Here is a 13,744-nt window from a genome sequence, read left to right as displayed (position 1 = left end):
CCAGTATGCGGCAGTCCTGTGGGCGAAAATGCCTTGTTGATGCTAGAGGTCAGAGGAGAATGGGCCGACTGATTCAAGCTGATAGAAGAGCAACTTTGACTGAAATAACCACTCGTTACAACCGAGGTATGCAGCAAAGCATTTGTGAAGCCACAACACGCACAACCTTGAGGCGGATGGGCTACAACAGCAGAAGACCCCACCAGGTACCACTCATTTCCACTACAAATAGGAAAAAGAGGCTACAATTTGCACGAGTTCACCAAAATTGGACAGTTGAAGACTGGAAAAATGTTGCCTGGTCTGATGAGTCTCGATTTCTGTTGAGACATTCAGATGGTAGAGTCAGAATTTGGCGTAAACAGAATGAGAACATGGATCCATCATGCCTTGTTACCACTGTGCAGGCTGGTGGTGGTGGTGTAATGGTGTGGTGGGGATGTTTTCTTGGCACACTTTAGGTCCCCTTAGTGCCAATTGGGCATCGTTTAAATGCCACGGCCTACCTGAGCATTGTTTCTGACCATGTCCATCCCTTTATGACCACCATGTACCCATCCTCTGATGGCTACTTCCAGCAGTATAATGCACCATGTCACAAAGCTCGAATCATTTCAAATTGGTTTCTTGAACATGACAATGAGTTCACTGTACTAAAATGGCCCCCACAGTCACCAGATCTCAACCCAATAGAGCATCTTTGGGATGTGGTGGAATGGGAGCTTCATGCCCTGGATGTGCATCCCACAAATCTCCATCAACTGCAAGATGCTATCCTATCAATATGGGCCAACATTTCTAAAGAATGCTTTCAGCACCTAGTTGAATCAATGCCACATAGAATTAATGCAGTTCTGAAGGCGAAAGGGGGTCAAACACAGTATTATATGGTGTTCCTAATAATCCTTTAGGTGAGTGTATGTATATGATATATATATGACATTAAAACATGTAAATAAACGTTTGATATGAAAATTAATGAATTTAATAACTAACCTTAACAGTAAATGAGAGAGAGAGAGACAATAGTTAGTGGTTGCTTAAAGGTCCTCTTTGTTGTCTGAGGATGCACCACAATCGTCACGGCAACTCCACTCTCTCAACTGTCAACCAGAATTCGGAAGATGCAGCTGAGCTGCCCAAGGTAAACTCACTACAATAATAAAACTTATATACAAGTAAACTGAAATAGACATAGGTAATAAAAAAAGAAAGAAAGAAATATATACAAACAATCCAATATCCCTGTGACCCAACTAAATTCAGGGTGGTCACACTACAAACACAAATAAAAGAGGTTAGAAAACTACAAACATGGCGGATGTGTGAGTCCGACGGTTAAGTAAAGAAGGTTTAGATAAAGGGGCTTGAGTGATTAATAATCATTATCTAATCTGAAGAAAATATATTTGTTCAATGTTACCCACATTATATTTCATTTGTAACAGCATTGTGAACTTTTGTAAAGATACGTTTGGTCATAAACTTTTAAATGCATCATTATGCAAATTACAAACACATGAGGAAAGTTCCCCACATGAAAGAACCATGACTGGCAGATCAACATGCTACTACATTTCTCTTCGAAACGGTATGAAATTTAATTAAATTGAATGTGGAGAATTTTAACAAGATGATTGACTGGGCACTGGGCAGTTTAAACAGTGACAGGATGCACATAAAGTGACAGGGCTGTACGTTAAAGACGCAGTTATGAAGAAAGTATTATGTCCCAAAGCTTGCCTACTCTTCTGCTACACTCTCAAAAGTATGTACTTTTTTCTTCACAAAATCATATGTATATGTCAGTGAATTGGGACACAACACTGGAATATAGCATACAATGCATAGGGCCTAATCTTGTTGTGCTTTTAAGGTGCTTTTTTGGAGTTTGACATCCTCAGGTCCTACTCACATATGTTGTATGGAAAAGAGAAGCTAGGGCATTCTGTTAAACATCTCTTTTTGTGCTCCGTGGAAGAAAGGAAGTCATGGGTTAGGAACAGCAGGATGAGTAAATGAGTAATTTTCAAGAGGATCATGCACTTTTGATGCATCTCCAGCAACTTGTGAATCGATGTGACAAAAACAACATTCAAAAGGTCATGCCTTTTAAAAGTGCATAGCCATGTGTCTTGTCTAAATGTGTTTCTAATCATGGGCATAAGGTTAAATCAATGCTCTGATGTGTGATGGGATGTGTTGTCGTTTTTTCTTCTTCCTTTTCTATATAGGAAAGTGCGAGATGCCACAGGCGTGGACATTAACATGCGAGTGGGAGTTCACTCTGGAAACGTTCTCTGTGGTGTGATTGGCCTCCAGAAATGGCAATATGATGTCTGGTCTCACGATGTGACTTTAGCTAATTACATGGAAGCAGGTGGTGTACCTGGGTAAGCCATTGTGGGGGTTTTATGTAAGTGTATGCTTAATTTATGTTGTTATTCATAATTATAATATGCATTTTTAGTTAGTAGAAGATGTGCAATTGTTAAAAATCTGGTGAGAATACAATAGTAATTGCAAGTTCTTGATGAATAGACGAGTCCACATCACCTCAGTGACCCTTGAACACTTGAATGGGTCATATAAGGTTGAAGATGGAGATGGCCAGGAACGTGATCCTTATCTAAAAGAGCATGGAGTTGTAACTTACTTAGTGATCAACCCAAAGGTATGGAAATCTCTAAACAAATGAACAGTCACTTTTGTTTCCTTCAAGTCTAAAGTTCTCTTTCAAAACTTTATTGCCAATGCTGCTTTCCTTTTACAAGCTCTTGTGGCAATACATATTATGTTGCTAAGTTGTCCAAGATACTTAGTCGAGTAGGTTTAGTGAAGTTTGTCTAGAATCTAGTATGTGTTTTTTTGTTGTGTTTTTTTTAGGTAGAGAGAAAGAGTCCTCAACACCATTACAGACCCAGACACACCATTGATGGGGCTAAAATGAGAGCTTCAGTGAGGATGACCCGATACCTGGAGTCCTGGGGTGCAGCCAAGCCTTTTGCCAACCTTCACCACCGGGACAGCATGACCAATGAGAACGGAAAAATCAACACTGCAGTGAGTCTTCCTATGAACACTTTTTTTTTTTTAACACATTCTTCAAAATTTTCAAGGCCTAGATTTTACAGTGGAGACCTAACCTAGTATTTACCAATAATTGTTTATTGTAGAAAAGTAAATGAAAATGTCCTTAAATATTTTTTTAAAATGACCTCTGACAAATTTGAAAGCAGAAGTTTGATTTACCTGCCTAACACATGAAACAAACACTTTTTTTAATATACAAAGCTGGTAAATCGGCCTTTGATGTTAACATCAGTGGCTGTCTGTCTGACGAAACTCTACAGTATTATGCCATATTATCTTTTTATTTTTAAAATTTTGCTGCCAGAAGATTAGACGGACATCCTTTGATGTTAGGAACATAAGATGTTTTACTATTCTAACAATGTACGCGTAACTGGTCCTACTCAACCCAATCTGAGTGGGATTGGAAGGACGCAGCCTCTAGCACACCTCTTGAGGACAGGGGAGAAAGGTTTACACGCACAGCTTACTAGCCTACATCCGTTACACTCACCCCCCCTAAACCTCATTCCCATCTGAATGTAACCAGTCCTACTTGACCTGCTTCGAGTGGGAATCAAACCGTGGTCTCTGGCGTGTGAGGCGGGCGTGCTAACAAGGACTGTAGCCGCTTGCATTAGTGTCTGGCGCACCTCTTGAGGCCAGGGGAGTGAGGTTTACATACAATGCACACGATAATATAGTTAATGTAGTTGACCCAAAAATTTAAATTATGTTATAATTAACCCCCCATCAAATTGTTCCAAACCTGTATAAATTTATTTTCTTCTGCTGAACACAAAAGAAGATTATTTTGAAGAATGTCGGTTTCCAAACAGTTGATGGGCCCCACTGACTTAGTATGAAATAGTATGAAAAAAAGTCCATCAACTGTTAGGTTAACGACATTCTTCAAAATATCTTCTTTTAGAAAGATATTTATACAGGTTTGGAACAACTTGAGGGTGAGTAAATGATGACAGAATCTGACACAATTCTGGCAATTATCTCTTATTTGCATAATTATTAATTAAAGCAAATAAAAACAGCATAATAAAGTGTAGGTGCTGCTTCTAACAACAATGTAAAGCAGTCGCAAGAAGCTTTTGTTCTTGTGTCTCTCTTTTTTTCTTTTTCTTTTTTTTTTCTGAGATGTCCCTACTGCTAAAATTACTCACCACCTACTCCTTCCTTATTAACAGGATGTCCCCATGGGCCAGTACCACTTTCAGAGACGTTCAGAAAGGTGATTTAAGTTCTGTATCTTTATCCAACAATCACATTATGTGAGCATACTAAAAGCAGTTATGCTACAGTAGGTAACATATTTGATCTGTTCTAAAACCTAGTGAGCTGTCATACTGTATACTGTATGTACTGCACATGATGCTGCCTTAGAAACAAGGTATCTTAGGAGGCAGCATAATTTAGATGCCTACCTACTGGAATAACCTTCACTTCACTTCTTTCATAGACATGTTTTGATTTTTGTAATAGACATAGTATCAGAACAAGGAATATGTATAGAATTAATTGAAATGGTAAATATATTTTAAATGTTAATGAATGTAAGACAAAGAGTCATTAATAAGTCAGTGTCCTCTTCAGAACAAAATCTCAGAAGAAGCGTTTTGAGGAGGAACTCAATGAGAGGATGATTCGAACTTTCGATGGCATCACTTCTCAAAAGTAGGTCATCTCATATCTCAGCTGTTTATTTACCCCCCAATGTTTAATGACTCAGTTCTTTGTTGGTTGGTTTTATCTATCCATTTCTCTCTCTTTTTTTAATTCCCATAGACAATGGCTCAAATCAGAAGACATTCAGAGAATATCCTTGTTTTTCCACAATAAAACATTGGAAAAAGAGGTTAGCATTGATACTTCGCAATGTTTACTTGAAGTGTAGTCATCCATAGTTCATCAATAACACATCAACATATCAATAATTAAAACACAAACCTGTTTGCTTTCACCCACAATGACACGGAATGAGATGAATCAGTCAACTAAATAAAAAAAGACACAAGAGTCAAATGCTCTGTGAGAACAGTGTGTCTGTTCCCTGCAGTATAGAGCAACGACCCTGCCGGCCTTCAAATATTACATCACCTGTGCCTGCTTGATATTCTTCTGCATTTTCATCGTGCAGATCCTGGTCCTGCCAAAGTACGTTCATTCATCTCTGCACACGTTTCACAGTGCATGACAACACAAGATTGTAGTGAATTGTAGTGAACTGGAGCTGTCAGGGTGAATTTGTTAAATTTGAGTTTGAGATGTCAGAATGAATTTGTGATTGAGAACACCTGTTTTGTGATTTAAGACACCATGTGCTCTCTGTCTATTTCAGAACTGCAGTATTGGGAATATCATTTGGAATGTCCTTCTTAATTCTGTCTGTGATTCTGCTCATTTGCTTTATTGGGCATTTCTTGGTAAGTGCCAGTGGAGTCTATAGTGTTTATTTTGTTCATAATGTCAACTCTGTTTTAGCAAGAGTTGTCTTGTTGGTTAATTTCACACAAGACAATTACATTAAGTTAGGTACATAAAATTACAATTGCACAAACTTGTTCTTCTTTTTAGAAGAAATACATTTGTCTGCTATTGTTTGGAGCATTCTGTGAAAAAGTACACTTTTAAAAAGAGTACGTATTACAAAAATAATATTTTACTGAATATATTTAAGTGTGAACTGAATATAATGTTTTTGGACACTTAACTGCATGTTGTTTACAATTAAATTGAAGTGTATTATAGTTTAAATTTATATTAAATGCAATTAGTTGAGTCTTTTTTGACCCACTTATGTGCACAGATTTAATAAATAGAAGAACAAATAATCAAATTAGCAATAGCACAAATAAATACACTGGAACAAAGTACAGAAATATAAATCAAATGTAAAATAACACTGCAGTTTTCTTTTTATAAATACAATATTGATTAATTCTTTTTTAAAGTTACAAAAGTTGTTCAGTCAAGATCACTGAGTGATTTTATTTTTCTTTTGTTCTTTGATTAACAGTAATGACACAGGCTGCAGTAGTTATACTAGCCTGTTGTCACTTTAAGACCTAATGCACATATCCAATATACTGTAACACATGTGCATTCTTTTTCAACTGTTTACATTCACTTGAGACATGTGTTTAGAAGGATATTTTGATTTAATTTTGTGTTTATTTGTCCTTTCAAGTGCAAGAAGACGCAAAAGAGAACTCAGTATTCGTGCACCGTAAAAGATGGATGTGCAGAGCACAGAAAATAGCTTGCGACTGCCGAATTGAATTCTGTTTTGCGTCTTCTTGCGCTTGAATGGTTTTAAACCACATTAAAATGCACAAACAGGAATCAATAAGCCTTTTCTGATCTTAAGTATCTGATTTTCAATTCCCATATATATATATATATATATATATATATATATATATATATATATATATATATATATATATATATATATATATATATATATATATATATATATATATATATATCGGTGATGCACGGGTTGATCCAAAATGAGCGGGTGCCTGTGGTCACCCGCGGTTACGAGTCATCCAAAAATATTTTTAATGATATTCGGGTCGGTCGGGTCATTTGAAATAAAGATGCCAATTAAACCTTTGTAATTTATATAGTTCTAGACACAATTTTCTATGAATACAGGCCTACACTTTATTGGCTGAATAACTGGCGCAAAGATGACGCACAAGCTCAGTCTGCAGGTAGAGATGGAGGCAGCAAGAGAAAAGGTGAAGACTGGGGAGTGGAAGCTCCGCAAATACACAAATAGAAAGAGCAAAGTGTGGGAGACATTTGCCGAAATAATGAAAGATGATGACCAAAGTGCTGGCTTTGTCATGTGTACTTCTTGCGATGCTATTTACACATTTGATAACCACAAAACTGGCACGACCAACCAGGCACGGCGGCAGGATTCCAGTTTTGGATGGGCCAGACCAATTGTAGGTGGGCTTCAAATTAAAGACGTTAAATTAAAAATAAATAAATAAAATAAAATAAAAAATGTTATCCAATCACTGCTTAACGTAATAAAAAAATATTGACTAATATAGCCTACTGTTATATTATTTGTGCGTATACATAATATAGATTTTAATAGCTTGATGCTCTTTAAATATTTTGTTGCATTGTTAAAAGTAAATCCGCGATCGCTCTCCATGGTTCTGACCAAAGAAGAGAGCTTTGGAATCTCCATTACGCATCATACCTGGGTTGCATTTTCCGATAACATTGTCTCTTAGCGCGCTACGAAGACTCTTAAGGTATAACTTAACTAAAGGTATACTACCACTAAAGGTATATCATTGCTAGGCGTCTTCAGGGCTATCATCCACTCGCGAGGCAGAGGCGCTGAAAGGCAGAGGCGCTGGCGCCCTCCTAGCAACGGCGCTGTTTTTGGTAAAACATGATTTTGACGACTTCATTACGTTTTGTTTTATAGAAAACTCTTTTTAAAAGATTTTCGTTTTGTATAAATTGTATCTTAATTTTGATAAATGTTTTATCAATCAATTGCCCGTATTTAATAAATAAGAAGCAAATATATAGCAGACAATGTAATAAGGCGCCGGTACGATCACTTGCATTGCATGTGAACTGGAGGGCGCCGAAACTCAGCTTGTGCCTCACAGATTTGAGAAATATAGGCTATATATTACAGAAAGCTTGAAATGTCTACTTTTAAACGAAAATATTCAAACCAAAATAAATAGGTTACTCTCTGATTATGTAGGCTAATCCATATGAAATGTGCATTTCTCTTTGGCGTTCATGGCGAGTCCGCAATCTCCGCATCGTCAACTTCATCTTTGCAGCGACACAGAAAACACCAGTTTATTACTAAACAATTAAATGTCTCCTTTCTAATTTAGACACATTCATAATCATTACTTTAACCGGTTCTTTGTGGCAAGCTTTATGCGTGCGGTCATAACGCTTATTATCCTGTAGGCTATAGCCTATTTAAGTAATTCATTTAATATAAAGGGCCGATTTGTCCACGAATGGCTTAAATGAACAACTACTAGTCGACTAGAAAAAAAATTAGTCGGAAGCAGCCCTTATTCCACATATTTTCGAACCAGCAGGCCATTCTGGGTTGGGCGAGCGACCGTGAGCGGAGCGGAATATTCAGAAATGCGCTCACCGCTCACGAGCTCTGATCGGAACAAACCCGAACCTCACTGTCTGCTGAACTTGCGCAGAAACATCAAAATAGACATAGCCAGCTTTTTAAAATTGTTTTTAAAACTAAACATTTAGACTATTTTAGTACAAATTATGAGCGTATTGACGATTTTTTTATAATTCTTGACAAAATTAGAATATATTAAGTTATATTAAGATGCTACGATGAGCATTTACTACTTTTAAAAAATGCGGGTCAGGAAGCGGGTCGGGTACAATATTTTCTTTTTCGTTTTTGGCGGTCCGAGTTGCGGGCGGGTTAGTTGAAAACGTCGGTCGGTTTGTTTATACATTGACCCGTGCATCACTGATATATATATATATATATATATATATATATATAGATATATATATAATTACAAGTTGCTTTCAAACTTGCATTTTAGTCTGGAACTAGGTTTAAGCCTTGTCTGTGAAACCGGGGGTTTGTCATACAAGTGTGCAAAGTTGGGATTGTAAAATAAATAGCATTGTCAAGTTTGAAAAGGGAAGAGAAAATGCATCCCATATCTTTTCTTTTCTTCAAGTCAAAAAAAAATACAATCCAAATTCCATTAAACACATTTAGGGCCAGATTTACTAAACAGGGCAAATTTGAATCAGAGAGCAATCCCATAAAAGTGCAGATAGGAGTGGAAAGTTCTGCACGTGATCTACTGACGACCCGCAAATTACAGAAAACAGACGCAGCCGGATCATTTCCATAACGACTAATGCAATCTACCAAGAGCAGCGCAAATTAGCATCTGGTTGAGACATGTTTTTTATGGGGCGTTAAATAATGGTGCAAATACCAGCAAATATTAGTAAATCACCTTGCATGATTTATTTGCATTAATCTGGCTTAATCTAAGCCCTGTCTGTGAATCCAGGCCTAAGTGATTTAACACACACTATCCAGGATAACAAATCTGTGACACTTTTTTTGGTCACGACCCACCAATTGAGAACACCTGGTGCAGAACACAAAGAGTTGTCATTGCTATATTCCTTATCTACTGGAGTCCAAGGACATTGCAAAGATGAGCGAGTCTTTAGTTTGACTCAATGAAAGAATCTAGACACAACATATCATGCTTTATATATTAGACGGAGAGATAATCCTGCATTAAAAATCAGCATATACAGAATAAAACAGAGCTTTACAGGTTAGTGCTGAGGTCATGTTCAATGTGTACATTTCGGAAGGTCTTATGCTTGCTTAATACTGTGATAGTTATGTTGACTCCTATAGCTTGAGTGGGTTGCTTGAGCTGTAGCTATATTTCCCAAATGTACAAGAAAAAAAAAAAGGTGCTTGAAATATGTTTATTCTCCACCATGACCTTGCGATAACCGTGCGTCAGTTGAGGATGAGTTATACAGATTTCCTACCACAATAATATGATTCATCCCACCACACGATTTGCTACTGCACTAATGTAATATAATGTACTTAAATAACTTTACATAATAAATTATCCTGAAAAATTAGTTGAGACTTTCTTTCTAATCATCTTTTGAATTCTATGAATTAAAAATCGTACTTATTCTTTCTGCATTATTTTCATTTGTGTTGACCAACACTAGCATTGCAATAAGACGGCCTCTGCATCTTGGCTCTGGATCCTTAGATCCTCCGGAATCATCGCCAACAAGCCCTGGCCACGCATCACCCTCACCATGGCAACCACAGCCCTCATCCTGATCATGGCTGTCTTCAATATGGTATGTCGACCACAATGATACAGGACATTTCATATGAATAATTTTGTGCTTATGGTCATACAAATACAACACTGAGAAGCTTCCTAATTGGATCACACACATTACATTAGGGGCACTGGCCACAGGAGTCTGACATGCGTTATTGCGAAGTTTCTTGGCAGAGAGTTGTGTCCATCTGCGCCCCGACTGCAGAGAGCGGTTTGGCCTCCAGTTTTGGCCATTCCACTTGTGGCATATGTCACCGTTTGTAAACAAACATGAAACAAAATTGTCAGTGTTAATCTTGTATTCATCTGTCATACAGGTCGGGAAAAAAAAAAAATCTTATTTGTCTAATAAACTGTATGATTTGCCCTATGCAATAGGACAGAAAAACCTTTCAAAAAATGAATTGCGTTTTATTAAATCAGAATCAGCTGATTTAATTAATTGTTCATTTATTTTTCATTTACTAATTAGGAGAAAATGAAGTCACAAATCACAATCCAATTGTGAACATTGTAGTTTTATGTATATAAAATATGATATATTTATAGTTAGTCAGAAGAGAACTGGCCCCCCGACTGAGCCTGGTTTCTCCCAAGGTTTTTTTTCTCCAATCTGTCACCTGATGGAGTTTTGGTTCCTTGCCGCTGTCGCCTTTGGCTTTTGGCTTGCTTAGTTGGGGACATTTAACATTTAAAGGGGGGGTGAAACACTCAGTTTCAGTCAATCTCATGTTAATCTTGAGTACCTATAGAGTAGTACTGCATGCTTCATGTCTCCAAAAAGTCTTTAGTTTTATTATATTTATAAAAGAAAGATAGGCTATACCGAGTCTTTCCGGAAAAAAACGAGCGGCTGGAGGCGCGCTGTGTGGGCGGAGCTTACGCGCCGATAGCATACTCGAAAAAAAAACTTTCCGAAACTTGTTGCTGTTATCTTCTACAAGCATTTAATAATAAAAAAAAGCAAAAAAAGCAAAAAAAATAACTTTCCGAAACTTGAAGGAGTATTTTTGGCACAGAAATACTCCATCAAACGTACAACTTAATTTTTGAAACTTTGTCCATGTTTAGCATAGGAATCCAACTCAAGGATCCAACAGTGTAAAAAACTCAGTATGCATGAAATAGCATTTCACCCCCCCCCCCCTTTAATATTCAACAATAATATTGATCTGACTGCATTAAAACCATTATATGAGAACTGAACTGAGCTGGACGATGACATCACTGTTTTCTCCAGAGCGGCTATATATATTAATGAACTAACTTAATAACTTACTATCACTGAACTTACTTAAGTTGTAGTTGTACTGTACTATGATGCTATTTTCTTCTAGAAACAAACTATGTTGCATTATTTTCCTGTTATCTCTGTATAGCTACTTTGAAACAATCTGTATTGTAAAAAGCGCTATATAAATAAAGATGATTTGACGACTTGACTTGTCATTAGAATAAAAAAAAAACATAATTAAGATTCTTCAATATTAAGATTTTACATTCCCCAATGATACAATTGGAATGAACGTCGCTTCGATGTTGCTTTGATGTTGCTTAAATGCAATAACAAGCAATAAAACGCCTTTTTTATTTATTTATTTTTTATGTGCATTTCTTCAAATCAAAAGGCATTCATAATATTTCAATCATTTTTTTTTTTTTTTTTTTTTTTTGCAGTTCTTTGTAGAAGAAAACCTATCTTCCACAGATGCTGTTTATAATACATCAAATGAGACACTTCTTCAGCCTGATGGGCAACCCATATCTTACCTGGACAAGAACACATTCTACCTTCCTGTGAGTTAACTATAGTGTTGTGTGTCCTTGTTAGAATCTTAAATAAAATCAAACAGCTTTTCAAACTCTTCAGATGGACCTCTAAACTATTTACTAAATATTTAGATACATTATTGCTACTTGCTCAATTTACTTAAAATGATCTAATACAGTGCAGTTCTTGACATAATGGCCTAATTTAATTTGTGGATCATGCATGGAGAGTAAATGTGGGAACTAAGTGTTGTTTTATGCGACGAGAAAAGCAAGAATTGTTTCATTTAGAAGAGGTTTTGTTAAGTTTAGCTTTGGTGGTTATGATTGTGGTTAGCCAAGAATGAGTATATTGTGAGAATGAGTTTATTAGGTAGTATGTAATTTTCTTCTACCAGCACAGTCTTGGCCAAAAGTATTGGCAGTGACATACATTTTGTTTAGCAAAGTTTGCTGCTTTACTATTTGTAGATGATATTTTCACGTTTCAATGGTATACTGAAAGTGACAGTGAAAGCCAAGTATGGTAACCCATACTCAGAATTTGTCCTCTGCATTTTACCCATCCAATTTAGTGCACACATTAGGAGCAGTGAACACACACACATACAACTATGGACACACACTCCCAGAAGTGGGCAGCCATTTTTGCCCCCAGTGATTGGGGGTTAGGTGCCTTGCTCAAGGGCACCTCCGTCATTTCCTGCCGGTATTGAGAGTCGAACCCGCAACCTTCGGGTTACCAGTCTGACTCTTTAACCATTAGTCCATGACTGCCCCAAACTGGAAAACAGTGATATGCATTTGCTAAGTTTTAAAAGCTTTTATTGACCCAAAAATCAAAAACAAAAAAACATTTATGCGATATTTAGAGTGTTGACCCTTCTTCTTAACCTCTGCAATACGCTCTGGCATGCTGGACATCAGCTTCTTGGACAAATCTTGACTAATGTCTATCTATTCTTGCCTTATTAGCGCTTGGAGTTGATCACAATTTGTGGGCTCTTGCTTGTCCACTCGTATTTTGAGGATTGGCGGCAGGTTCTCAATGGGATTAAGTTCTGGGTAGTTGCCTTGCCATGGATCTAAAAATTTCAATGTAACAATCTCTGAGCCACTTCATCATCATTCTTGCCTTGTGACAATGAATGGATCATCACCAAATTGCACCTGGATTGATAGGCGAAATATGGATGGTGTCAGGTCTTCAATGTTATCATGACACAGGACTCATGTAGAATTCATGAATTCATTCTCTTCTCCAGACAATTGATTTTCCAGATGTCCCAATAGCTAGAAGGGGGCTTTATCAGAGAAAATAACTTTGCACCAGTCTTCTGCGGTCTAATCCTTGTACTTCTGCAGAATTTCAGTATGTCCTTGAGGTTTTCTTGGAGAGAAGTGGCTTCTTTGCTGCCCTTCTTGACACCATGTCGTTGTCCAAAAGTCTTGGCCTCGCTGTGTGAGCAGATGCTCTCACACCCTCCTGCTGCCAATACTGAGCAAGCTCTACTGGTAGGGACACGATTCCATAGCTGACTCCTCAGGAGGAGATGGTCCTGGCGCTTGCTGGACACTCTGGGACGTCATGAAGCCTTCTTCAGTGCAGTTGAACCTCTCCTTGAAGTTCTTGATGAGTTTGTAATTGGTTCTTTCAGGTGCAATATTCCTTGCAGCAATTTCCTTGCATGTGGGGTCATTTTGATGCACAGATGGTTGCACATCTTTCTTTGGCGATAACCATTGCAAACACAATGATTGGAAGCAGTTCTTCCCTCCTTTTATAACAATCAGTCTGGTTTTATAATCCATCAGAATGATAGATTGATTTCACCTGACTACTTGTTCATACTTTCCCATGTGCTGATGATATGATTGGTGAAATGATGTTAGCTGGTCATTTTGTGTCATGGCCAAAAACAGTGAAATTTGGGGTTTTGTGTTAAAGTTGGAATTACTGTCAACAAATTAATTTCAGCCAAAGAGTT

At 37.3% G+C, this 13,744-nt stretch overlaps 1 protein-coding gene across 2 annotated transcripts in view; it reads left to right on the top strand.

The window, feature by feature from the left end:
• The window catches only part of adcy2a (adenylate cyclase 2a), a 175,831-nt gene that overhangs the window by 148,559 nt on the left and 13,528 nt on the right, over positions 1-13,744 (top strand). For both annotated transcript variants that reach the window (XR_014603239.1, XM_084089569.1), the window contains exons 8-17: positions 2,235-2,393; positions 2,542-2,674; positions 2,887-3,063; positions 4,275-4,318; positions 4,681-4,761; positions 4,873-4,942; positions 5,144-5,241; positions 5,426-5,510; positions 9,862-9,999; positions 11,664-11,783. Coding sequence is in view for 1 of the 2 variants with exons in the window: in XM_084089569.1 (XP_083945695.1) it covers positions 2,235-2,393; positions 2,542-2,674; positions 2,887-3,063; positions 4,275-4,318; positions 4,681-4,761; positions 4,873-4,942; positions 5,144-5,241; positions 5,426-5,510; positions 9,862-9,999; positions 11,664-11,783 (1,105 nt within the window). In the remaining variant the exon portion in view is untranslated. The remainder of the gene's footprint in view (positions 1-2,234; positions 2,394-2,541; positions 2,675-2,886; positions 3,064-4,274; positions 4,319-4,680; positions 4,762-4,872; positions 4,943-5,143; positions 5,242-5,425; positions 5,511-9,861; positions 10,000-11,663; positions 11,784-13,744) is intronic.

This window comes from Abramis brama (genome assembly GCF_963993115.1).
Source record: "Abramis brama genome assembly, chromosome: 17".
Classification (NCBI taxonomy): domain Eukaryota; kingdom Metazoa; phylum Chordata; class Actinopteri; order Cypriniformes; family Leuciscidae; genus Abramis; species Abramis brama.
Note: the sequence above shows the minus strand (reverse complement) of the source record. Positions and strands in the feature narration are given on the sequence as shown.